Raw genomic sequence first — 27,976 nt, forward strand, 5'->3', positions numbered from 1 at the left:
CCACATAGTGGGGAACTCCGCCACAAAAGCAGCTAAGGACTTCAGACGTAGCTCAGGGAAACATCACAGTACTGGGATGCTGGCAGGCAATCAGTGCACACCCCATAGCTCACCCTGTCCGTGCTTCCAGGCTCATCTCCATGCCAGTACGGGGACAGGGATATTCTTTGGCATCTGCCTGGTTATTGGAGTCGTGGCCTTCATCGGATACTCGTACCTCCGATTCAGGAAGCAAAGCACAGCCTTCCAGCACTTCAAGGTAAGAGGCAGGGGAGTGCAAAGCAAGCACTCCGCACTTCCCAGACCCCACTGTGCTTTCCAGATCTCAGGCTCCAAGTTATCCTCACATTTCATTAAGCTAGAATTGCAGAGACATTTCAGATCACTTTACGCTTGAACTGCTCACACTGACACATGACAAAGGCTCCCATATTTGACTTGGGAACTCGGTTACTTTGCCTGCTGCACCACGCTGGGGGGCACTACCAGGGCTCCTGCTCTCGCTGACACTACCAACAGTAAGGCCTGGCCAAACGCTTACATCTGAACAGCACCAGTGCAGAAGGCCGTGTCTCCAGAAATGTCAGCTTTAGGGAAGCAGATCAGTTGAACCACTTACAGATGAACTTACTCTCTTTCCCCTCCCCTTCCATGGCACTGCTAATAATTTTATAGCTCTGGAGGTTCAGGTATTTGATAGGAAAAAAAGGCTGGATTGAGAGACAAGCAAATCAGAGCAGATTGAGAAGTATAAACTCTTATACCGATGTGCTCTCATGCTTGCTTTCTCTAACTTCGTTAGCCTCACAGAGCATCTTGATGATGCAAAATCAGCCAGTAGAAGCCAAGCTATCCAGAGACAAGGAAGTGATACAAAAAAAGTGATACAAAATCAATCCCAAGGAAAGCAATCAGAAACTCCCTCCTATTCTAGCTTATGTATATGTATAGTACTATAGAAATAAAAAAGGAGCCATGAACCAGAGGAAATGCTTGTATCTTTATATCACAGCAGCAAGCACACTTAAGAACAAGCACATACTTTTCATGCTAGGCACAATGCCAGTGCAGTACTTCCTGTCCTGTTCTTCACAGTGACTTAAGAAGGGGGTAAAATGTTTGAACATTAAGTGATCCAAGACAACATGACACCCAGAGTTCATGAGTGCAGAGTTCATGCCTGGAGACACAGAATTAGATGATGAAGCCAGTTCACTCACAACACTGCACTAGTCAGTAGAGAAGGTTAAGTGCTCCACTTAAGGCACCGTAGGAGGAGAATGGATTTAAAGATCATCTGTGTTATTTTATGTAGTCAAAAGATGACACTGATGTAACATCACTGGACAAGCCCCAGCCTTCAAATATCACCAACCCCTCATATGAAAGTTCTTCTGCACTGACTCCATCAGAACCTACCTACGACCTTTTCTCAGTAAGTGTTAAATCTTATTTGGGACACAACTAAGATCATAGTAAGAAGGGTGATCTTATAAAGGAAAAAATCAACTTGGAAAAAGTATTTGGAAAAAAGCTCATTGAAATTCCTGGCTTTTCTATCTCAGCCCTGCCAGGAATGGGGTAGCCTCACTTGGAGCTTAAATGAGGCTATAGTCTATAGCTCTGCCTCAAGTAAGACGAGATAATAGCCTTAAGTTGCTCCAGAGGAGGTTCAGGTTGGATCTTAGGAAACATTTCTTCTCAGAAAGAGGGTTGCTGCAGTGATACAGGCTGCCCGGAGAGGTGGTGCAGTCACTGTCCCTGGAGGTGTTCAGGAACCATGTGGATGTGGCACTGAGAGACGTGGGCAGTGGGCATGGGGGGGGTTGAAGCAAGATGATCTTGGAGGTCTTTTTCAGCCCTAGTGATTCTACAATTCTAAGTAATGACTACTGAGGCTCCAGCTGCTTTCAAAGAGAGCCAAACTAAACTGGACTTCAAATGGTGCTGCGACATGTCTATACAAACTTTAAAGCCTTTCAGTTTTGTCTTCTCATTGCTGCAAATGCAGCTGAGTGTCATGCTAGCACACTGTACAGTGTCTGAAACACAGTGAGAAAGGGGTGGGAAACAAGAGAAGGAAAATCTGGGTAAGACTGAATCATCTGGGTAAGACTGAATCATCTGGGTAGCCTTAATGGCCCGATTTAGCAAGACTGTCATGTAAATACAGCAGCTAACGAGCAGAGTAGTCTTGTAAAAAGGCTTATTCAGTGCAAAAATGGCAGTTGCATACTTCCATCTATGTGGATAAAACCCATCTATGTGGATACATTTCCCAAAAATGTGAGTTTCACGTGCATGATGTTAGTCTGATTTGTTTTCCCTTCTGTTTCATAGGATTCAGATGACCAGCAGCTTGTGATGAGTGGCCCTTATGATCAGAATTAAAGACTCAGCTTGGCATTAGTCAGTTACAGAATACATTTCTATTTGCATTTACTGGGGGGAGGAACCACAGCAACTACAATTGTCAGGGAATAAAACCTCATTATAAATTAAAAACCAAAGCATAAGAGTTCTGCCTTGTTTAACACGCAGTCTGTAGGATTTGCAAAGTTACCAACCTCAGAAACACTGATTGAGAAATATCAACTCTGAGTGCTAAATGCCAAAGTGAGGCTCAACTCTCCAGCAGTCCGAGAGAAAAGAGGCACTTATTTTTCTACAAAAAGCACAGGACTTTCAGTGGCCTCTTATCACCCAGCTTTTATTCTTTGTACAGGATTTTAAATTGCCTCAAACACACAGGCTGATAAGTTGGCAAATATACTAAATTTGCTACTACTCCAGCTCTGCCTTTGTTTTGGCTCAGCTGCAACTACAGCCAGCTGCCATGAAACAGAATGTGTTAAATCCATAGTTTTAAACAAAAAAAGAAAAAGAAAAAAAAAGCCATAGTTTTTTGGTTGGATTTTTTTTGTTGTTTTTTTTTGGGTTTTTTGTTGCAATTCTTACAGAAAAGGATACTGGCACATCTGCCTCAGCTGGCCTGCTCCAGCATTTCCAGCTTTCCTAAGCTTGGTTTATATCTCATGTCACTCTACAAAGGGCAATATTAAGCATAGCTGTACTTCTTGCTAAAGTTGCTATATGAGAGTATTAAAATAGAAACACGTTTGTACTTGAGCCATTTTTGTGAACAAGTAGCCAATGAAGATACTCTGCAGTCACATCCATATCTTCAGGTCTGACAGAAGACATCTGCTTCTTCACACATGCTGCCATTCAGCCAATGCTGTAACAGCAGCAGCTATTTTCACCTTACTATTACAAGTGAATCAACCCCAAGTTTGACTGACAGAAACTACAAAACAGCAAGGAAAGGAGGATGCTATTGCTCAACAGCAGTAATGTTCACCTGCAGCATATTTGCTACATGTGGGAAGGACAAGGGGAAAGACAGCACTGGAGGGATGCATTCATTTCCTCTGAAATATCCTCAGAGTACCTCCTGTCAGAATAAGCCAGGACTGATGACAACTATCAAGGACAGCCAGGGGAACCTCATGTGTAAATATACAATGAATGAAGGCCACAGACTGATTTCCCTAGGATTTGCTCTTGCTCCTATAGAGGTGTCTTCTTGAACTTCCCTAGAGATATTAAAAAATACATATTACAACACACCTATAAAATACACACATTTAAGGGAGTATTTGTTAGCCAGTTTTGCAGCAATATAATTCATGTTCTTTCCTCCTCCCACATTACCAAAAAAAATTAACATTCATAGGGACAAGAAGATAAAGTTCAAGCATTTATTTTTGTAGTAATCATTAAGTATTTTCATCACAAAATGTTTCCACAGTTCATTAAACTCTTCTTTTACCAGACTATTGATTCTCTTTGAGTTTTTGATAGAACAGAAAAAGAAAATTATTCTTACTTCAGTGTTCCAACAAACTGTACTCCCAAAACAAACAGAAACAGACATTGCCCTTTCAATGCACCCAAAAATCTTTGAAGCCAGTAATGAAGGGTTCAAATAAATAATGCAGAGAACACAGAGGTATACAGCTCCAGTTCTTTGAAATCATTATAAAAATGCAAGACATTTTTAAAAGACTAACATTCTAGCAGTGAAAAATAAATACTACATTTTAGAACTCCCACTTAAACTCAAATTGTATATAGTTTTAAAAGAACATGACTCTCCCATAATTAATTTTTTGTCATGCAGTGCTGTTTATTTCAACAAGTCATGCAACATAAACAAGGTTTATTTCAGCTAGCTGTTGTCAGGTAGCTTTGTACAGACATTGGATGGATTTCTAAGGTAAGAGAGGAGACAACTGTCTTGGAACAAAATGGGCAGTGCGTGGCTAACATCATCCAACCCTTCCTGGGTATCATGGAAAAAATGGGCAAACAAACTGACTCCTGGCCAGGTTCCAAGGAATCAACATCAGAGCGATTATTAAATTCAATAATGCAGAACTGAGTAGCAGTGCTATTAATCGCTGGTAGCAAGATGAAGCACATACATTTTTTTGTTTTATTTTAAACAGCGCATTGAGATCTCTGGAACAAGAAAGGTGCTATACAGAGTAATACCAAGTTCACTTCTAGCTGAGCATGATGATGAGGAACCCAAGGCAAACTTCCAGCTCCAGAGCTCAGCTCACAGAACAGCTCATATTATCAAATTCTGCTAAGTCTCTTGCACAGCCCCACCAATACCTGTCCTGATAATGCCTAACTAACTCTGCAAAAAAGCATCTTTTCTCTTTCCCCAGAACAGCAGGACGGTCAGATGAGCTCCCTCATTTCAGGTGCACTCATCTGTTCAAACACACACTTCAGGAGTATTGCATGTCAAGTTTGAAACAGGAGCTCATGAAAACCACAAATAGAAAATCCACAAGCACATCTCCAGGCATTCAGACTGATTTCAAGCATACAGGAAAACTGCATATGAAATTGTGCATGCTAGATTAAAATACATTCATTACTTTGCAAATATGCTTTTAAAAAACATTCAAGATATCACATCTTGAATTCAGTACAGATTCGTATACATAAGACTGGTTAAAAACAAACAGGAAAACTTTTGGTCACCAAAAGTTTGTCTACCTGACAATCATGATAGGAAACAAATGATGCCCTAAAATGAAAGATACCAAACTCTATATGTATTTTGTTAACTGTCATGCTTTTAACAAAAGAAACCTTAATTAACATTTGAAAGCCATTATATCACTTACATGCTTTCTAAGATGGCTGGAGCAGGAAGCACCACTTAAGAAAAAACAAAATAGAAAAAAAGAAAGCTTTCTTTTGGATGCAGAGAAAAGAAAGCATCCCAATTTAAAAACAACCATATAGCAGTTCTATAAAGTGCCTGTTTGAGGAAACACATCAACAGATGTTTTCCTTGTGCAAAATAGAGATATTCAGCTCAAATCTTTGGAACATTTATGCCTCCCAAAGTTTGTGCTCATGCCTTCCTTCCAATTTTAGTTAATTCAGTAAAACTTCTCACCTGCACAGTCAAAATTATTTTGCTTGATACAAATTGTCCATCACCCCCAGTTCAGCTTTGGGGGTTTCAGCTAAAAAAAAAAAAAAAATTAAAAAAAAAATGCCACCAGTTAACTCTGGATTTCTTTTTCTTTCTTCATATACTTCTCCACCCCCCCAACTCATTTACCCATTGTGCGTATGTACTACTGAATGCAGACACCCGTTACAGAAGGCTATGTGAAATACATTCTCTCCAAGGAAGCTCCTAAACTGCATTGCATGCCACTGTAAGACACTTAGAAATGTAAAAAGCAGCATTTTGGATCAATCTGAAGTCTGATGGAATTCCGCTTTCGCTTTGAAATGCATCCTGCTAGACCTCCTGAAATGGCTTTATTATCACAGAGCGGATATTTAGTTTGTTTAAAAACTAAGAAACATGTCTAAAAAGAAACAGAAGGAAGCTGAAGCAGCCCAAGCTTCCCATTGCTGTCAGGCTTTGGCTCAGGTCCACATCCAAGCACAGGTGTACAGGCAGGAAAAGAGCACATCCACCTGAGCACGCCTGTATGGCAGCCATCAGAGCGCAGCAGAGATGCACACACATACCATACCAGTTACATCAGTTACAGATAACATGCTGGCTGCATGCAACACAAAGTTAAAATGCATACACCATCTCTCTAAATCTTACCATAAACTGGCTGGTAATTGCATATCACTGCATTACTAATACCGGATTTACGCTTTTGAGTGCCAAGAGCTACTGCAGACTGCAGCTAGAGATCTGAAGGGACAGCATAGCTCTCTCTAAATCACATAGCTGTAGATCCAAGTTTCAAACCAAGAAACAAAGGCAACCACCCTTGAATGTCAGTCTTTCCTCCCACCCAGCCCAAAACTGTTTCGGCAGTCCAGCATGTCCTCTGTGTGTAAGAACAGGTTTTGCATCTCTGAGCAGGAGGAAAGAAAATAAGTACAATGCTTACGAGAACGAGTATGAATTACTTCTAAATCAAGGTAATGATTTAAGTGACTTAAAATACATCTATATTCAAAAACAAAACAAAACAAACAAACAAAAAAAAACAAAAAAACCCCAACAAATTAGCCCATTTTAGAGAGAACAAGGCAAGTGCTTATTTGACCTGAACTGTCTCTTGTAGGAAGGGTATTCTGAATGTACCAGTGCACAGCTGGTCTGACCAGCCAGGAAGTTCGTGCTGCAAAGGAGTCCTTCTTGGATAAAATGTGTAATCAGGCTCATAGTTCAAGAGACAACTCAGTGATGCCATGTAGATATCTGCAAATCTAGAGAGACGTCTGAGGAAGTAAGTGGGATTCTCATCTGTTCTGAATAAGCTTCCAAATTGTGCGTTGAAGAAATTCCTGTTCATTTCCCTGTCCCCCAAAAGAGAAAACAAAGAATGAAAGGAACACACTTGCACACATCTTTTTTACACCAACTAGTTTCCAGAACCTGAAGCAAGAAGTTCCTATAATCTGTCATCCGTGTTACATTCTTGCCATTTTGCTTCAAGCCACTTAAATGTGCAATGTAAGAAGTGTTTGCATCTCTTGCACATAGATGGCCCAGAAACAGTCATCACAGCAGTGAAAAGAACAGCTCTGACACTGAGCTTGCTGGAGTTTCAGAAGTATTTGGGCAGTGCTTTCAGACACATGGTCTGATTTTTGGGTGGTCCTGTGTAGAGCCAAGAGTTGGACTCTATCCTTGTGTGTCCCCTCCAACTCAGGAAATTCTATGATTTATATTTCTCCTGCTAAAAGCAGTGGGAAGTTACTTCTTCAGAAAGATGGCATCTCAAGCTTTCACTTCTAGAGGTAGTGAAATAAGCCTTTATCTAAGTCCTAATGGCATCTATTTATCCCAGAGATAAAAGACTAAAAAATAAAGTTTAGCTTAACATACACAAAAAACAGGAGTTAGTTTGAAGGTGAGTTTAATAGTCTCCAGCAAGCTTTACTCCTATTTCATTTACTTTCAAATTCTAGATAAACCTGTGGAAAACATCCCATCAAACCCTTTGCTACCATGAAGAATACTGGAAATAGTTTAACTCCTCTTTCTTACCTCATCTCCTTTCTTTCCTTCTTCCATTCTTCTAAAATCATTTGTGAATCAGGATCACGGTGAACCTGAAATGTGATGACAGGTAACAAAGCATACCCTCATCAATGAACCTGTCCATTAATACATCTAACAGAACAAGAGCAATGCTTCCAAGATCACTATACAGAAGTTAACGTGTTTTAATTAACTGAAAGCAGGAGTCAATCCAGAGCAACCAGTGGAAAAAGGTATTAAGATCATGAGAAAACTCTTATCATCGCAAGTAACTACATTTAGCTGTAGTTGAACTGTGAAATTTCAGTGAGACAGAAGGTACTTACAACATTAATACCCAGCATTTAGAAACTTGGCTGTATCCCTTCAGCTGTACAGAACTGATTACACATACACAGAACAAACCTGCATGTGTTCCAGTAATCCTGTCAGAGTTTGCAGCCAGGTCATGGTTTGAATGTACTTCTCTGTGTTCATGATTTTAATCTCTGATCGTAACTCGGGGATAATCGCACCGGTGCGCCAGCCATGCTTCAGGGTCAAATCCTATTTACCAAGAAGAATTAAAGATGCAATTAGAAAGAAAAAATAACATTCAGATCTACTTAGACACTGAAGAATTTGAGCATTCTTTATTCCAAAGGGTATTAAATTAATTGCTTCTTCTGCATAAGCAGACATTAAACTGCAGAACCTAATTGTGCCAATGTGCAATAGGTTTTAATTTTAGAGTATGTTCCAAATCCCACATTTTCAGAGAGAAAGAACACATGAGTAGCTGCATATAAAACTAATTCATTAGGTTTAAAGGAAACAGTAGGAAATGCTTCTTACAGATGAGATCTCTGTTGCTGTCGGAAGCATTTAGGGGAAACTGTATGTTTCCAGCTATTCAAGTTTCTCCTGATGATTGCAACGTGAGACAACTGCTACCTGGCACAATGGAAAAAGGAGCACAAAGAGCACACCAGCCTTCTCCTTCCTTTGACACTGAGTCCTCTGAAACACTCAGGCTTACTTTTCTATTTAAAAGCAGACTGGAGCAAAAATATTTACATCTGCTGCTGAAACTTTGTCACCACATTGCTGGCAAGCACATTTGTAGAGGTATTTATATGCGATCAATTACAGAAGAGTTAAGTGATGGTAACTTATTTTGATGTGACAGCAAGCAGTATATTTACTGGTAAGGTAGTAAGAAGACACCTGGAGAACAGGATTGCAAACCTTTCAAGATCTTGGGAAGAATATCAGCTTACCATTAGTGACAGAAGGATTGCCACCTATCATTCAAGACAGAAGTTAATTCAGTTCTTATTATACTTGGTAGCAAGTGTCATCCAGATCAGCTACATTCTGTACATTTGGATGTCCACATTTACTTTCTACTACATCTGACACAATCAGTATCTGGACCACGAGTATAAACTCCATCCCCCTTAGTGGTAGGACAAGGGGGAATGGGGTTAAGCTCAAGGAAAGAAGACCTAGATTGGATGTCAGGGAGAATTTCTTCACAGATAGAGTGGTGAGGTGCTGGAACAGGCTGGCCAGAGAGGTTCTGGATGCCCTGGCCCTGGAGGTATTCAAGACCAGGTTGGATGGGGCCCTGGGCAGCCTGGTCTAGTATTAGATATGGAGGTTGGTGGCCCTGCCTGTGGCAGGAGGTTTGGAACTCAATGATCCTTGTGGGCCCTTCCAAACAAAGCCATTCTACGAATCCCTGAGCTACACGCAAGTTAAATGCTACAAGTCAGGTGGAAAGCAAGATCAGCCTTCCATGGCACCAGTTTTCTTTAATGAAAGAAAAGCAAAATGGCTTACTACCAACTCAGATTTTGTTGTATTCAGAACTTGTCGTTAAAGAGCATTCTACTGAATAATTGTGGAAGAAGAAAGAAGCACAAACAGACTCAGCCTTCATTCTGTTTCATGAGAGTAAGCTACTTACTGCCAAGTCACTGTAGATGTGATCACCAAAGTAGAGCACCTTAGAGCCTCTCCAACCAGTCAGCTTCAGAAATTCGTACAAGTTGCCCTACAGAAACAACACAGACATTGTGACAGCATGCAACTTGCACTGTCACAGGCAAGAGAATTCAGTATGCGCTTAAAAATATTTCTATATCAAGCCTCCCCTCAGTTTATGGATCATGAATCCCAAATTTCACATGCCATTTCAGTAATACTTATACTTTTCATATCCATTTTTAAGAGGCAAGTAAACAGCAGAATAAGATACAATCAATCAACTCAAACTACTTAAATTATTAATATAACCTTAAAAACCATTTCCAAGTCTTTGTGATAGCTGAAGACATTTGGGACTCTAGGAAATTGGTATTAAATCTGAACTGAATGTGAGGGAAGTCACTGAAAGTGTACCTGTTTGTAGATCTGGCCTTTCTGCAGTTTGTGGATTTTGTCCCAAAGCAACACTCCCCTTTCATTCACTTTCCGAAATGGTCTAGAATAGAATTATACACATTTATTACACTGTTGTGAAGCGTGATAGAATTCCTACAAGATTTCTGCAAGTATGCTGGTATGAAAAATGCTCATCTTTCAAAAGGAAAACACACCTTCTAGCAACTGAATATTTTGCAAGAGGAAAAGCAAAGCTGTAAAACTTCAGCTTTAGCCAGGTGAATGTTTCTACGCAGTATGCTGATGACATCTATAAGAGTTTGAGAACAACTGTTGAACTAAGGCAGGGAATCAGCCTCCCCAGACAGAGGAGGGAAAGTGTCAGTGATCTGTCATTAAGCAAAGAATGCAAAAAAGAATGAAAATACTTAAAAACTTGCCCAGTATCTCACTTTGTACAACTGAGTGACTTGAGGAAGGCAGCACTGAACTAAGGGCTGGAACTACAGCAATACTGCCTTTTAAATTAAATGGAAAACAGAGTAATGGAAAAAAAAATCTCATTTCTATCTCATTTTCAAAATTCTAAGTACATATAAAGAAATAGATCTTTTTCAAGTGTCAGAAGTGCTTACACATTACAAATGCGTTCACCTAAGTGAATAAGCAGTCCAAACATTACAGCCTGTCAGCCAGCCTGCCCTTTAAATACCATATGTGACTAAAGAAAGCCACAAGCAACAAAAACATTTCCAGATTGAATGTAACTTCTGAAACGTACCAACAGCTCCCAAGTTTAGAGGAACATTTAGTCAAACTACACATTAAGGTGTTAAAAACAGCCTCTGTGGCTAACTCAGTCCAGGAGATTAGACCTCCATTAGCTATTGGAACTTTCTCAGATAAGAAATGGTAATATTTGGACATCAAAAAGGGGTGCTCCTGGATTTTGTCATGACCTTAAAACAGGATTTCATGAAATGCAACTTCATTTTACATCATACCCAAGTCAAAATTCTACATAACATGCTTTATAGCCTTATACTGCTGCTTGACAACAAGCTGCTTGAAACTGCCTTTACCAAATACCCACCTTCGCTTATCATTGAAGAAGTTTGGCTTATCAGCCTGCACAATGACCACATCAAAGAGATCCCTCCAGTCCTTGCCAACTATAAACCTCATGCCTTTGTCCCTAAAAAGGGCAGAGGGTTATTAACAGCCATATATAACAGAAGTGCAACTGTTATTAGTGCAATGTGATAAATTACACTCAATCTCACTCTCCCCATCCTTTATAAATTGATAGTCGAACAGAAAATTACTTCACTTACACAAAGCTGCTGGGGCTGTTTGTGATAAGAAACATCTTCTTGCCATGATCAGCCAGCTTAGCTAATACTGCACGAGTTTGTTCAGCATAACAGATATATTTCTCTGTGGGGATTAAGGAAAAAATGTTAATCTCAAGTTTCTCAAGAGAACAGTTTTCTGTTCAACCAAGGGTTCCAAGTGCAAAGCTATACTTACTAGAGGCACTCTAGATAAGTGGTAACACCTCTTTCAAGCTTTAAAATTTAGAAACTTAATATCTTAAATAACGTATTGACCATTCTGGCTTCCTTATCAGTGGAAAAAAAGCCTTGACAAATGATGTCATTAGTACTTACCAATATCTGCTTCAATTGCTCTATACATTATTCCTTTGATGTGGACATCCCTGATTGAATCCTGTCAGGAAATCAACAGAGCATTGAAGAACTGCAAGAGCTTTTCAAGTATGAAAAACTGCATAGTAATAATTTGCTTTTATAACAATTGCATTCCCTGAATTACCTTTTCAATTTCACAGAAATGCCACGTGGTATTCGTTACGCATACACTACCACTAGACAAAGCAAGATTGTTCTCCTAGAAAACTCCTTCATACTTTCAGGAAGTATGAAATGGGCTTGTAACAACTGTGACAGAGAGCTCAGAAGGGTAAGGGAAGTGGGGGGAGTTGGGGTGAAAGCCCTATGCAGAAGCCAAGGCATCAATCACAGCTTTCTGATGTCCTGTGGAGTAAAATACATTCCTTTCCTTGGGCAAGGGGAAGCTGTAATGCAGGCTTTACATTATCATCACTCCCTAATGCCCTGATTTAAAAAAACAAAAACAAAAAAAACCCCACAACTGAACAGGCAAATGAAGCTTAAGCAGAGGACCAAAAGGAGCTCTGAGGGCATTTATGCGCCATCTCTACTGAGCTGGCTCTGCACCAGAATGCTTTGTTTAGGACAGTGACACTGCCATACTGGCACTATGCATAGCCCACAAATTCTTTAAGAAGTCACTTAGGCAGCTTCAAAGAAGCTGGTAATGCTGAACAGTTAAATATATGGAAGTTTCTACAAATGTTTCAGCAGGAGCCACCAAAACTAGCTTTCTGACTACATAACTGTAGGCAGGAGGAAAGATTAGGAGGAGATGGAAGGAACTTCTCCATTGGAGAAGCTAGAAGTTCAACATTCAGGCCTGTCACATACACTTAACTACACAGAAGAGGCATCAAGAAGAGGCTACAAGAAGGATTTGGATGACAAGTTCACATAGTCAAAAATTCATCAAGTTGGGAGTGGCCTTTTCTATTCTTAAGTATATTCAGAACACAACTTTAGCTTCCCTGTAGGGTACATCTTCACGAATCAAGACAGTCAAGTTGTTCTAATCATTATTACCATCCTTTTTTTGGAGGAGGAAAAGAAGTAAACAGGCAAGAAGAGATATGCTGAAAGCAAGAGACAAAAAATGATTGCATGCTAATAAAGATACAGAGGCAGCACAGACAGACATTCCGTGGATTTCCCCGTAGCCTCTTACAATTCCTGCTAGCAAGAAAAGTATACCTTCAATAACAAGCAAAAGAAACTTTACTGACATGAGAGCTTCTTCACTTTCCTCTTAGCCACCCCCAAACCTATAGATAAAATAACTACCACAGAACATGATTTTTAAGACAAATTGCCAAATTACTGCATTTTTCCCCCCAATGCTTACTATCATTGTGCTGAAGTTTATAGTCTTATAGCAATAACTACTCTACACAAAACCTAGAGTTGAGGTATTTCACTGGAATTAATGCAGCAGGATGAGCCTTGTGAGATGCTCACAGACAAGACACACAAATGTACAGTTTTACCTAAATCTTGAAAGTTAGTACCTTGACATCTTTGTACAGATGAACAGGCTCATAGTCTATGTTGTTCTTCAGAAAATACTCATTCACACAAGAAAGGAGTGTCATCTCTGGCAAGGAAAATATATCCATGAATTGCTTCATTGTATTTCCTTGTGAGCTCTACAAAAGAAAAAGAAAAAAAAAAAAAAAAAAAAGAAAAATGGTCAGACATTGATTCTCAAATTGGAGCACTTCCATTAATAAAAAAAAAAAAAACTCAGATTAACTGCAAATGCTCAGCCTTTGCTACCACTCTTCTCACCATATTAGAATTCTTTTGAATAAACAGACTTTCAATAAAGTAACTGATGAAAGCATTGGCTTTATTCTGAAAATTTACCATGAAGAACCACTGCTTTAAGAACCATATTTTATCTCAGGAGCACATAAAAGAGTGTTCACAGATGAGTCAAAAGAAGTATTTAGAGACCTCTTTGTTGGAGGTCTACAATTCTACAAGCAAGCAGTACTGTTATGGGCAGGGGAGAAGGGAATGGTTTTTTTGTTTGGGCTTTGACAAAATGTTAACTAGGACTGGGAGAGAAAGGCTATGAAGAAAGGCTGAGTGAACTGGGTCTGTTTAGCCTTTAGGAAAGAAGACCGAGAGGGGACCTGATCCAAGTCTATAAATATCTAAGGTGTGGGGGGCAGAGTGGTGATGCCAGGCTCTTTTCAGCAGTGTGTGGAGACAGGACAAGGGGAAACAGCCAGAAACTGCAGCATAGGAAGTTCCGCACAAATGTGCATAAGAACTTCTTTACGGTGAGGGTGACGGAGCACTGGAACAGGCTGCACAGGGAGGTGGTGGAGTCTCCTTCTCTGGAGATGTTCAAGTCTCGTCTGGACACCTACTAGTGTGACCTGGTGCAGGGAGTCTGCTTTGGCAGGGGGTTTGGATTTGATGATCTCTGGAGGTCCCTTCCAACCCTATGATTCTGTGACTGCAAAACAATTTGCCTTCCTGAAAAGAGATAGAATGCTCTATCTACAATAGTGAAAGAACAGACATCCACTGCACAAAAGTTGTACCTATAGTTAATTTTAATTTAAGTAGAGGATCTCACTGTACAGGAATAAATATTTAAGAGGGTAAAACAACCAGGTATCTTTGTTCAAAACAGCACATTGGTCAAGACTATAGAACAGTCAAGGCTAGAATGGATCTCTGGAGGCCGCCTGGTCCAACCCTCTGCTCAAGCAGGGGCAGCTGTAGCAGGTTGCCAAAGAGCACAGCCAAGAGGCTTAGGAAGATGCCCAAGGAAATGACTCCATAATCTATCTGGGCAACACGTAACAGTGCTCAGTCACACTCACACTTAAAAGAGAAAAAGCATTTCCTGATGTTCAGAGGGAACCACTTGTTTTGTCCTGTCACCCTCCTTTTCAAGATCAACAGAAGAATAGTGCTGAAGAGCAAGGTACTCTATAAGGACTTCCAGGCTGATATTCAGAACTGGTGCAGCTGCTCCAGAGACCATAATTGAGAACTACATGGAAATTTTAAGTTGAAGGTAAGGCATCAGACATGGTTCACTTCCCAGCCTTTATCAGACTTGCTGTGTAACTGAGAAAGTCACTTGACTTTTCAATATTCTACTTCTGTACATATGACTGTGCAAGGGAACAGTAAAAAGATTAATGCAAGTAATAGAAAATGGGTATTTGTCACATGAGAGAGAAAGCTTCTTATCTAACACTATAAGTCAACCAGGAAAATATAACAGTAGGAGCAAGAACAAAATGCAAACCCTACCCACTCCATTAAAAAAAAAAAAAAAAAATTCCATTTGTGAACAGCAGCAGTTAGTATTTTTACCTTTCCATAAAAGTCACTCATTTGTTCCAAGGGAACATGGGAACCATCATACATTGCAATGACTTCTTCATCTGGGACAACACTGAGGCCTCTGGAGAACAACAAAGGGTTCAAAAGTCACACTAAAATTCTGAAGTAATTACTGAATAAAAATCTATCAGATCAGTACTTAAATCTGGAGCTTACTGAAATACCAATGTCACAGGAACACATTAGTCTAAGTTGAAACAGCATCTCTCCTTACAGAAGTAACATTTTAACAGGCTGACGCATGCCAAAGGCATTCCAAATTTAAGTCTCCTACTTTCTTAAGAGGAAACAAAGGCTAATTAGTTGCCATTGCAACTCTGCCTGAAGGGTTTATAGAAAGTAGTTAGAGCTTCCAACTTCTTAAAGTAGTTCCTCACACTGCTTTTGTTTCTTAAAGCCCTGATGATGTGATAGTGTGTAAACCAGACTTTTCTACATTATGACCTTGAAGAACACACACAATCTCTAAGTAAGAGTTTAAGCTGTATCAACTATTTAGGTTCCAAAATTTAAAATTACTTGAAGGATTGCTGACAAGTAATTAAAGTACAGAAAAGGAATAACAAACAGAGAACAAAGACATATCACCAGAGTTTTTCTACCAACTACACTAAATTACTAATGATTCCACGTTCAGGGACTGAGTTGGTATTTCTGTTGGTTTTGATTATTTAGAGTGTCAAGTGTCTTGCATTTAAGCACTTAGAACACTAAATAAATACAGTAATCCTCACCAGAAGAAAAGTAAGTAGAGGATGAGGACAGGGAGGTTTTGCTTAAAACTGAAGAACACAGAAGTCAGATCATTTGGTCCTTTACTCCAAGTCTACTTATGTTTGTGGGTTGTTTTGTTTTTCCCCTGCAGCCTTATAAGCAAGATAGTTTATTTCAGTGACTCCTTTTCTTGGTCACCCCAAAGTGTTTAAAAAACTGTGTAAGCCAGTGTTGCCATTATTATAATTCATATTAGGCTTGCAGAAGAAGGGCATGACATACAAGCTGCTGTGGTAGCAGAGGTCCATGTCAACCAGCTCCCATACTGCCCTTTTCAACGCTACGTTGACTTACGTGTAGCTCCACGCTACTGCTGGTAAAACTGCAGCATTCAAGTTAGTATTGTACAAGAGCAAAGCAGTTATCTACATTACAAAATATATATACTAAAAAGTTATTCAGTGTCATCTACTCCACATCAAGAAACAGAAAAAAATGCAACAAAATTGTTAAATGTACACCAAGCAATACTACCAGATTGACTCAGGTTCTACTCTGCAGACAACTATGCCAAATAGTTCTTAAGTACTGCTAAGAAAAGCACTCTTTTAAAAAAGGGAACCATTTAAGTGCAAATCAAGAGAGAAGACAAAAATTTGCAAAATCCAGAGAGGAGAAAAGACATTTGGTAAAGCAATACATGAGTTTTTCTAAAAAAATCCATAGTCTTGACAAAGTTCACAGTCCAGCTGTATAACTAAGTTTATTTTATTCCACTCAAAACCTAGTACTAAAAGCATCATGGCTCATCTAAAGTAGTGCTTCCACTGCTGCCCTTGAAAATGGGCATTATTAAAACAGTACCAGAATTGCTCAGAAGCTCTCAGTGCAAGTTCTCACGCTTGGCCAAGTCCTACTATTTTCAGCAGTTTAATTGGCCAACAAATACACAGAACACATACAAGGTTAAAGCTAAAGAACTACAGAGCTTTGCTGCTGTCATTTGCTGTCTATGTATGCTGGTACATAAGAGAAAGGTAATCTTATTTTAAAACTAAGAAAGTATATGATTGAAATGATAGTTTTCACTCACTCTCACAAAGACTCAAATACCAATACATGTGGCTAAGAAGTCTGTCCAGAATTGCTTTGGGTGCGAAAGGCAACACATGAACTCTTCAGGAAATCTCAACATCTCTTTGGAATCTTCTTTATAAGCCATTATGTGCTGGCTCTAGTCTGATATTGTTAATGTAGGGCTTAGAAAACAGAAACAGCAACGGGTGTCGACTGTTTGAAATATACAGCATGAATAGGTCACAAGCAAATGGTGTGAAGCTGCATTACGAGTACAATGACGATGCACACAGAACACAGATTGTTTAGCAGCTTTACACAGCCACTACACTGTCAGTATCAGCCTAATGCTGGACCATGACATCTTGTTGCCTTTTTATGACTGAATCGTGTACCTACCTGTGCAGCTGGCAAAACGAGAAGTAACGAGTGCATCATCACTTCACACAATCATACACACTTACATAGCAAATCACCTCATGGCTGCATTGTCTTCTGGTCCCAAAGGAGAACTTTTTGCCCAGTGAAATTAAGAAACGTACCCAGGCTTGTTGATTTAAGTGTGGCATTCACATTAATCAAGCATGTACTGCTTCATCAGTGCAAGCCATGCTGAAGACTCTTATAGCAAAAATCACACTAAGACTGTGCTACACAAGAAAGCACAGCACAGTGACTGCCAATGGGACTTGAACTCAGCACACTCACTGAGCATCACTGTGTGTGTCACACTGTGTGGACACAACGTGCTTGTGCTTTGACTACATCACACTCGCAGAACGATTTGTCAAAATCTGAAAGCTCTGTGCACATCTGCAGCCACACTAAAGACATGCTAACAGGCACCCGGCAGCAACTGTTTACATTGAAAGCACCAGTGGAGAAGTCAGTGTGTTTTTAGATGTCTTTCAGTACAATTTAACAGCTGGAAACAAAGTGACTCAGCAGTGTGACCAACTAGCTTGCCAGCATCACCAGCTTTGGGCTGCGAAACTCAGCTGTACTGTACTGAGCTTGTAAGTGTGTGCTAGTGTTTGTGTATATACACAGAGGTGCAAAGAAGCCCCCTCCAGTAAGGCTGCAGTACTCATTCATGCCTGTGCTGTTCCAGATAGGGGTCAAGGCATGAATTAATAAAGGCAACTACAAGCTTCAAAAACAAGAGTATACTTTGTTTCTTATTAATACAGGCAATAATTTTACCTACCTGTACACTGTTCCTAGCTGTATATAATGAAAAGCATCAATCTTCATTAATAATGCCTTGCAAGAAAAAAAAAAGTCAACATTAACTGCATGCCAACCATCTGAAATTGAACTCTTAAAAGAAAAAATAAAGAGAGCAATTTTATCTGTAACCATTCTGCTTCCAGACCAACTGAGCACCTTCCTTTCAACCACTGTTATTGCTTCCAAAATACTTTCTCAATGATTTCAAAATACTTCTTTAATGATTTCAACATAGGGCCTGCAAAAGTCACCAAACATCCAGTGTCCTGAACTCAGTCATGAAGAAGTATCTTCTTCTAATAACAGCAGCGTACTTCATCCTGCTGTACTCTTCCCCACACAAAACACCCAGCACACTTTTTACATAAGATTAAAAAAAAAAAAATTATCAAGCTCACAGCAAAAGGAAAACATTTAACAAAATCCTTACACAACACAGAATGAGAGATTAGAAGACTTCAGAGACTCGTTCATGTTCTTTGGCTGGGTTTTCAACACTATGTAACTCTTAACAAAGATACTTATACATACCCGGTGCACATCATAATGAAGTCCTCTTATTGCAAAATTCGGATCATAATCATACTTCCTTATTTCTGCAGGATACTAAGAGAAGAGAAAATAAAATTGATTTTAAATTATTTTAAGAAAACCTAAAAACTGTTTCTGCGTAATTTGAAAAGCCTGTGGTTTATCTGCTTCTCGTTCCTGCTAGCCATCAGAAGTGCTTTTAAGTAAGTTGATGAGACTCACAGGAACATACACACAGCATGAGACAAGCCAATATTTTAAACCCAAGTCACGCACAGCACTTGAACATCCACCTTTTAATTAACTGTGAACATTAGTCTTCTGATCAAGAGATTTTAATAGATGCAACCATGAAAGTAGACTAAATTAAAATTTGAACTGCTAAATTACCTTGTACTCTGAACTTTTCCCACAAAATAAGCTTAGAAACACAGAATACCTCAAGCTGGAAGGGACCTATAAGGAACATTGAGTCCAACCCCTCAGTCCACACAGGACACCCCAAAAATCAGACCGTATATGTGAGAGTGTTGTCCAGGTGCTCCCTGAACTCTGGCAGGACAAACTGAAGACAGCTCAGTCTATGAATTCAAGATGCTCAATCTCATCTTAACAAAAATTTCTGAAGATATTTGAGATCAGCAATTTCAAACTATGGCACTGTTCTTCCCTGGCACAGGATTGGAGTGTACAATAATGTCAGACTTCCTCAAATGTTTGCTGGCTCTTAAAACTACTAGGCTTTAAGAGTGCAACCACCATTAGTTATGCCTTTTCACTAGTAGCAGACTTCATAAAAGCAAAGTTGGTAAGAGTGCAGACCCCAGGAATTTCATGTAGGAGCATGTGGTACTACCAGACACAGCTGCTGATCAGCACCACATGCCAGGCCCACAGACACTTGGCAGCCAGTCAGTGGTTTAATAGAACTGCACAATTCAACAAAGGCTTACAATCACCTTCTCCAAACATTCACCATGCTACATCTTAAAAAACATACACATGAACATCGACAGCATTAACATCAGACTTGCATCTGTGGAGCCAGTACCTTTCAGGGTACAACACACATCAGATCTCAAAGCAAGGATGGTGTTGAACACCATCCAAGTGAGTCACTTTAGAAGAGCATCACAGTGACCCAATGTATTACTCTTGCAGGTTGCTTCACTGCAGATACAGACTCGCTTTTCCAGAAAACCATGTACTGATAAAAAAAATAAGCAGTACTCATCCATTTTTACTAAGTTTCCTCATCTCTTCCTTATCTACAGCATAGATGGGAAAACAATTATTATCAGTAGCCTGGAGGGGGCTTTCACATATGCTCACTTTCTTTAATGCAGAAGAGTTCGGTTCTGAATCATTATTTCCTCAGGCTGTTTATAAAGAGCATAGGTAGAACACACCACCTATCAGAATGGCCCATTTTCAGTTGATTGTGATTTTATCATACTTTAAACATAGAATAAGCATGAAAAAAATTAAATGTCAGGCAAGTGTCTTAGGCTAGGGGTTATGTCCTTTTGTTTTCAAAAGGTAAAATGTTTCAGTCATTTTTTCCAGTGCTTGAAAAAAAAACCTCATTTATTTGATTAACCATCTGAAAGGTGATTCTTCATTTCCTTTTCACACACTACAAACCTCAGAGAACTTGATGCACCTCAGGCACACCCTCCACTTTTCTACACAGCCTCCATACATAATACAGCTGGCTTACAAGTCTGAGGGGGAAAAAAAAAACACAGAAGTTGTGCAGCCTCAATAGAGGCGCAAGCTATTTTTAAAGCAGTAAAATCCCAATTTTTCCAATAAATTTTTAATCTGTGCAGAAGAGCACTTGCTCTTCAACTGCTGCAGATAGGCACCTATAATTAAAGAAAACAGTCCTGTGCTTGGTATGAGCACAATCTTTCTCTTGGCTTCTCAACTGCCATCCCTACTATTGGTTCCAGAAAACACTGATTTCAAAACAGAATTGAAAGCCTAAAGACTGTTTCTGAAGATATGCAGAATCAGCCAGGAAACATGAAGCAAAACAAGAGAAGGGGAAAAAAGCACAGGAGAGGATATGGACTGTGATCAATTAAAGACAACAATGTACTGCATGGGCCTAAAGTGGCCGCACCAAGAATAAGCGAGGAAATTTGACTTTCTGAAGTTTCTGCCTGCTTGACTTTACGACTTCAATTTATTCCGACAGAAGGCTGTCTTTTGCACATGTGGCAGTACGTGCAAGCAAAAGACTAAGCCTAACCTGGCACACAAATTAAAGCCTCCTTACAAGCCAAACAAAATAATGATAAAAATAGCACTGTTTGCTTGTCCCTTCACCACCGCTTTTGGTTGAGGTAATATATATTATATGGACTGAACAGCAGCCTGAAAAAGGTGGCACAAGGCCCATACATTGGGGAATACACAAACCCAAGAACAAGAGCTTACATGCCACACTTGCTGCCAACCATGAGATGAGCATTAAATTCATATTTATTCTTTCAAGCACACTTGAAAATTCCACATCTCCACATTCCACAAAAAAAAAAAATTTTGCAATTTTTGAATAATTACCTTACACTGTCATGGCCAAAATTGGTCATCTTCCATGCTATCACTATCATAATCAACAATGTAACATTAGGAAAAACTTCCAGATAATATTGAGAAAATCATTAAGGAATTGGTATTAACAAAAAGTGCTTTCCCTCAAGCTCCAAAAGATTGTGTGGATGTGGCTCTGGGCAGCATGGTCTGGTGGTTGGCCACCCTGCACATAGCAGGAGGGTTGAAACTAGGTGATCATTGTGGTCCTTTTCAACCCAGGCCGTTCTATGATTCTATGGTTATACATTTCAATAAGCTGTCTCAGAAGCTAATTGGAGTTTCACTCACTACAGCGTGAGAAATTCTTCCTGAAACAACAAACAGTAACAACTTTACTATCTGAATCCAATCCAATGATAAAAACTTGAGTAATGTTTTTATTGTCCCCTTACTGCTACTATAAAGGCCCTTTCAAGAACCAAGTCACTTTACTAAAGTGCATTTATTCATTCCACAGAAATTGCTACCAAAGCATGCCAAAATTTTAGGGGGATCAAATTGTGTATGCTTCTAGTGCCCATGAAGTTTTGTTTGTTCTTGCAGAGATATTTATAGATTATTTATATATAGCTCCTAACCTTTGGATTGAAACATGAATGGATGGTGTTATTCTACTTTCAAGCTTAGTTTGTATAAAATATACACACAGTTTTACTAATTTAGCCTGTAGAATTCTTCCTTTTATTTTCCTGCAATTCCTATACTGCAGTTATTTATTTATTTATGCTTCCTCCAGTCCACACTTGCTTTGGACCTTTTCCCTCCAACACCTTCAGTTTTCCCTGCAACCTATCTGTATCCCCTTCCCTGCTTCCTGACATACAGCAGCATCTCCCATGCCCAACCCACCTCTAAGCTGCCTGGATGTTGACAGGCGACTGATACAAATGCACCGCTTGATAGCAGCAGATACACACTCCCTCTTAGGGGACTACTGAGCTGAGCACTTATTTGGGTCTCTTACACCCAAGCTCTGGTTACAGTGCCACTGCACACACTGCCCCTTTAGGTAACTGGGCTGAAATGCTGAAAGCATAGAGAGGCACGCAGCACAATCACAGACCTCATAAGAAGACGGGCTGAAAATATTTTGCATGGAAACTCATGGCTGCAATCACAGGGTGCATAAAACACTGAAAACAACTTGGAAGTTTCTTATATTTTGGGGTGACACCAATAACTGACAATCAGGTAAAAAAAAAAAAAAAAAAAAAAAAAAAAAAAAAAAAAAAAAAGAAAAGCTATTGCTACCACCAACTGAAAAATAAAAACAATCAAAAAACAAAACAAAGAAGAAAACAAAATGTTCCCTGACTGCTGCCAGACTGTACTCCGCTCGAAACTGCAGCTGAGAATAAATCAGGACTTCCGTGGTTTGTATGTTAGCTGTTGTATGAAGTGTGTAACGAAGGAGCCAAGCCAGGGCTGAAGCATGAGAAGATGAGTTATACCTCCCTCAACTAGAAATGATCTGTTACTCTCTTCAATACTAAAATTATTGTAATCCCAATAATTTTACTTACCCTATGCTCATTAATAAGAAGATCACGTGCAGCGTTGAAGATCAAAGTGTGCAGATGCTTAGAATAAAAGACCAACGTGTAGTCATAATCAAAGCCATAGATTTCAATGTCTGACAGGCTCATTTCATTGTTTGAAAAAATAGCATCCGGGTTCAGCATGTTACTCATAATTGAAGGAACTAATTCTGCAAACAGAGGAGAGGGGAAAAAAGTTGTAACAGCCTCACAGTTTTGGTAATAAAACCATTAGCGACTTCTAAATATAGAAATTTCATATAAATGAAAATGGAATCTATTAAACTGATTCACACTAATATATCATCTAACCTTCAGCAAAATTATGTTACTGAAAATGCTATCCCTACTTTGTCATTGACTCAATGTTTTTATTTGAAAGCTTTCCTCAAACAGATCAAGTAAAACAGAATATGTGTTTCCAGATCATGCTTAACACAAAACCCCAGAGTCAATACACAAAGTTTTTGCTAACTCCATTAATTCATTTTTATTTAATAATTACACTGAAAATTCATGGCGGAGTTTGAGGAATGGAGGGTTGTTATCACTGTCACGCTGAGAGCTTTGTCTTCTCTCATTATTTGGTCCAGGCTCTGCCCCAAGAACAGAATTACCACTGTTTTAACCAGACGCTGTTAAAATTTTTGCCTGGCCATATCAAGGCTACCACGTTACTGCATTCCTATCCATACGGATGTGTTGGGTGGATAATAGGAACAATTTCTTCTGGGGAGAAGTGGTGCTGCAGTGGCACAGGCTGCCCAGGGAGGTGGTGGAGTCTCTGTCCCTGGAGGCAGGTGTTCCACAACCGTGTGGATGTGGCACTGAGGTCAGTGGGCACGGTGGGGACGGGCTGGCGGCTGGACTAGCTAATCTTAATGGTCTTCCCTAACATCAATGATTCCAGGATTCGATGCGTGTGTAGTGTAAGTGAATGCCACGCTTTCTGAAAACAGCTTAATAAGCATAGCAATGCACGCTTACCTTCCAGCAAGCCAGAAACTCCAAACACTCTGCTTATTCTCTTCACACATACTTGATGTGTGTAAACGGCTTCAGCTTTTAAGGGCACATTCCTCTTGTTGTTTACTCAAAAAGCAGATTGAGCAAGAACCCTTTACACCGAGACACAACTCTAAGGTCAACACGACAGTCATCATTAAAGATGTTTGTATTTCTTCATTTATTTTTTCTTTAAAACCCTGGAAGAACAGCTTCCAGAGGTTGTTATCTCATTAGAAGCAAGTTCCCTTTCCTTTCTTTCCTGTATACTAACTTTATTATCCAGCCTTTACTACTAGCAGGGAAAAAAAGTGGGCTTTCATTATAAAGCTGCACTTGGAAGGGTGACTTTGAAGGAAACAGGCCTGGTTATTTTCTAGGTACAGCTGTAGAAGGAGGGACGCCAGCTCTGAGGACACACAGACTGCATGCTCCACCATGAGAAGAAACCAAACCAGTGAGACAGGCAGGCAAGGCTATTGCACATCTTTCAGAAGCACCACGCTTCTTTTTGAAAAATCTGACCAACCCACAGGAAGGGAAAGAGCACTTCTTTCATAAAAGCAATGCGTTAGATCGCTGCACAGCTAACAGGCAGATGCTACAAGCACTTCAGAGATGGCCGGTATTTCAGTAATCTGAAATCCTTCAGACACACACACCTGCTATTCACTGAGACAGAACAGCAGTTTCACCAGGTCTCCTTCCAAGTTTCGTATGAAGTGCAGCATCTCATTCACCGAGTAGGACAGCAGGAATTTGCCACGCTCAAGCTGACGTGCAAAGCGACATCCTTCCTAAACAGTCACTGGGGGGATCTAACAAAATAAGCCTCAACCAAAACATTACCTCCTCCTGCCTCCGGTCACCTCTCACGAAAAAAACAGTAAGTAATTGTCATGTTCACTTGAGGTGAGGAAAAAAAAATACAAAACCAAGTGCAATTTGACATGCTACTATTAAAACAATCTCTCTCATCCTATCAAAGAGGTCATGAATCATTCAATTCCTTGAAGTCCTAACTTGAGTTTTAAGTGAACTTTCAAAGTGATGTCATTTAAACCATAATGTAGGAACACGTGTTGTACTTTTTCCAAACACCAACTGTGGAGCCTGGTGAGACGATGCATTTCAAGCAGATATTTCACACAAACTAAAAACAAAAAAAACAAAAAAAAACAAAAAAAAAAAAAAAAAAAAAAAACCAACCCAAAAAACAAAACACCACACCATTAACCAGCCGCTGCCTGAAAAATGCATCACAAACAGCTATTGCATATTTCAGCTTGCAGACAGAACCTATAGAACTTAGATCAAAAAAGTCAGGACAGGTTAGTCATCTTGTCATCCCAACAAAACAAAGGACAGACACCTGAAGCATTTGAGAATTCAGGCAGTAACTAAGTATTCTGAATGACTCCAAAAGCACTCACCTTCTCTGCCGCTGACCCACACCCACCCAGCACCTGCCTCTCTTCCCTTAATGCTGCCCTACACTCTGACCCCAGTTCTAAAGTGTTACAGGGTGTGGGTTGGGGAATAAAGATAACTCCAAAAGCAGGAAAGGAAAAAAAGAAAGACTCAAAATAAAAAGCAATCTCTCTCCTCCTCTTTTCCCTCATCCCACTGTCCCAAGCCTACAGTACCTTTCAGACAACTGCAGTACTGGTCTTAATCCACTGCTGCAATGCTGCCCATTTTATTTGCACCCAGACCAAAGACATCACCAGAGCTCATGGCTCAGGATTCTCAGGTTGTCTTACGTTACAAATTTTGTTTGTTTCCCTTCTGCAAAAGGCAAAATGTGCAAGAATACGGCAATATTCAGATAAGCACAGCTTTCCTGCTTGCCAGCACTGAAACAAGTTACCTCTTGGTAATGTCCAAGCATCTCCATCACACTAAGCATCAGAACAAGGATGGGAACAAACTATATTTCAGAGAATCATAGAGTGGTTAGGCTAGGAAGGAACCTTAAAGCCCACTCAGTTCCAACCCCTGCCATGAGCAGGGCTGCCCTCCAGCAGCTCAGGCTGCCTAGGGCCCCATCCAACCTTGAGTGCCTGCAGGGATGGGCAGTCACAGCTCCTCCGTGCAGTGCCTTGCCACCTGATTTTGCCTTTGTACGACGACTTCTGCAGCCTGTCAGCAATCAAGCAGTGAGTCCTAGAGCAGGGCACTCCAAAGGACCCAAAGCAGCAGTCCTCCAGTCCCAAGCAGAAAGTATTCAGTTTGCACGACACCATGGGCCGCCTCTGGGACAACCCTGACAAGCCTCCAGTACTTTCAGATCTGGCCGCACCTATGACAACCAATTTTGTCTTTGTATGACAGCTCCTGCAGCCTGCCAGACAGCAACCAAGCAGTGGGTCCTAGGGCAGGGCACCAACACACGGGCACAGAATTCCCTGGATTTCTGTGGAACTGAGGCATTTGCACAGCCCTAACTTTCTGCCCAGCAGGGCAGGGGCTTCCTTACATTCATCCTCACACTCCAAACAAGCGCCTGGCTCGTCACTGACACAGCATTAGCATGCTACTTCACGGTGCTTTTAACGGAGCTGCAAGCAAAATGAAAAAAACTCAGCTAAGACTTCTCAGCGTCACAACTTCTCCGTGAGACGAGCCTTCCGCAGCAGGCACCTCACGCTGCCGGACTCCCTTCCTGAAGCCGCTTTCCGGCAAGCAACGCACCGGCCAGCAGCAGCCCTACTCGGAGGGCACACCCCGGCACGACAGATGCCGGCTCACCATCGGCCCAGCCGCCGTGTTTCAGTCGCTTCTGCACGGAGCGCCCCCGTCCCCGTGCCCCGCTCACCCTTGGTAACCCGCTTGGCCTCCTTGTAGCGCGACCACAAGTAGCTCCTCATATCAGCGGGAGGCTGCCGCCGCTCCCGCTGCGGAGCTACGGTGCAATACGGAGCAGCAGCGACGACAGCGGGCAGGCCCCGGCCCCGCCGTCCGCAGCCCGCCCGCCCCACCGCCAGCGCAGACCGCGCCACCACAGCCATGACCCCCAAGCGGCGCGCCGCCGCCGCCGGCTGAAGTCACTTCCTCGGGCTCCGCCCCGGGGCCGTACCAAGGCGGGAGGCGGACCCGACCCAGCGGCAGGTAGTGCCGGCCGCCCCGCCTACCCGCCCCACATGCGGAGCGGGAGGCGCTGCAGCCTCACTGAGCGGCTCTCCGCAACCGCAACCATTTTGTCAGCGGTGCTGAACTGGGAACGCATAATGCGAATAAAGCCATAGGAACCAACAAACATGTTTCGAGACTCCAACTAATACCGGTACACCCTACAGCTCTAATCATGTGTGTTAACACATGTAAAGGAAAAAATATGGAAGGCATGGAAGGCAAGAGGTCCACTAACTCTCCACACAGACTTACGTAGGCTTGTCATGCCGTGGGGCTGAAACCCGATTGAAACCCTTGTGCTACACGGGGCCTGCCTGAGTTGGCATGTTTAATGGCCTGCTTTGCCTGGTGGAAAGAGTCCTGTTCTGTTCTCCCCCAGTCCATCATCTAGCCAAGTTTCAGGACATCAGTGTTTCAAAGGGAGCGGAGTCGGAGTCGCGGCTCGGGTCCGGGCAGAGGCTGCTTTCGGCACCGAGGGGCAGCGGCGGGGGTGGGAGGGAGGGCGACGGGGAACAGTCGGAAGAAATTCTTCCTCGTCCAATTTGCTTAAGCCCTTCCATTATGTGGCGCCAAACAGGCACGAGCTTAGCAGCCGTTCTGTCTTTAGTCATAGAAGCCTCCCAGAGCCCCGTGCCGACTTTGTCCCAAAGCTCTCCGCGCAGAGAGAACCCAGTTCTCGGAAATTCGGGGACGTTTGGCTCAGCCCTTTAAGAAGGGTAGTTAATGCTGAAGCGGCTGAAGGCTGATTCTGAAGCTTTAGCCGTAATGCTTCCGCAGTTACTTGTTGCTCCGTCGGTAGCGAACTCCCCGTAGCTCCCGACTGCTCACCTTCTGGCCTGCAGAACGCTGCGGCCGCGCGTCAAACAATCTCTCCGCACTGGAGTCGGGCGGCGCTGCCGGGCCGGGCTCGCTCAGCCTCCGCTTCGTTTGCTCCACGTGGTGGGCGCCATTTGCAGCGTCTGATGCACGCACTCAGAAGGGAACGATCCACATCGTTCACTGCAAATTCTCACATCGCTTACACACCCTCCCAAGTTTTCTTTCTCTAGCTGTCCCACCCGGCCCCACCACTTTCCCAGCTACATTTACATGTCAACAGAGCATTCTACGGACGCTCCCCAGCCGTTCACGGGGCGCTTATCCACTCGGAGCCG

The 27,976-nt window shown here is 41.4% G+C and overlaps 2 protein-coding genes and 1 long non-coding RNA gene across 4 annotated transcripts in view; 2 read left to right on the top strand and 1 right to left on the bottom strand.

Moving 5' to 3' along the window:
- STAB2 (stabilin 2) overlaps nt 1–2,946 on the top strand; it is a 77,579-nt gene extending 74,633 nt beyond the window's left edge. Inside the window, exons 67-69 of the mRNA XM_052668772.1 lie at nt 131–259; nt 1,316–1,435; nt 2,341–2,946. Coding sequence (XP_052524732.1) covers nt 131–259; nt 1,316–1,435; nt 2,341–2,391 — 300 coding nt within the window. The 3' untranslated portion in view covers nt 2,392–2,946. The remainder of the gene's footprint in view (nt 1–130; nt 260–1,315; nt 1,436–2,340) is intronic.
- An 801-nt stretch (nt 2,947–3,747) lies between these two features.
- Nucleotides 3,748–26,725, bottom strand: NT5DC3 (5'-nucleotidase domain containing 3). Of its 2 annotated transcripts, none has more exons than XM_052668775.1 (14): nt 26,506–26,725; nt 22,668–22,852; nt 18,541–18,615; nt 17,987–18,042; nt 14,959–15,049; nt 13,125–13,262; nt 11,593–11,653; nt 11,257–11,359; nt 11,016–11,117; nt 9,941–10,022; nt 9,507–9,593; nt 7,961–8,101; nt 7,562–7,626; nt 3,748–6,867 (listed from the first exon to the last, which is right to left on the bottom strand). In XM_052668775.1, exons 1-14 carry the CDS (start codon nt 26,696–26,698, stop codon nt 6,606–6,608), a joined length of 1,641 nt encoding a protein of 546 aa, XP_052524735.1. In that variant the 5' UTR covers nt 26,699–26,725; the 3' UTR covers nt 3,748–6,605. The 2 variants fall into 2 exon arrangements, with proteins under 2 accessions (XP_052524735.1, XP_052524736.1); XM_052668776.1 differs by lacking the exon at nt 26,506–26,725 and adding an exon at nt 24,348–24,849.
- LOC128073666 (uncharacterized) lies at nt 24,602–24,909 on the top strand. Its single transcript, XR_008202799.1, has 2 exons — nt 24,602–24,702; nt 24,736–24,909. It is a non-coding gene; the product is annotated as an uncharacterized LOC128073666 (long non-coding RNA).
- Nucleotides 26,726–27,976: the final 1,251 nt, after the last annotated feature.

Source organism: Tympanuchus pallidicinctus, unplaced genomic scaffold (genome assembly GCF_026119805.1).
Source record: "Tympanuchus pallidicinctus isolate F22 unplaced genomic scaffold, pur_lepc_1.0 scaffold8, whole genome shotgun sequence".
Lineage (NCBI taxonomy): Eukaryota > Metazoa > Chordata > Aves > Galliformes > Phasianidae > Tympanuchus > Tympanuchus pallidicinctus.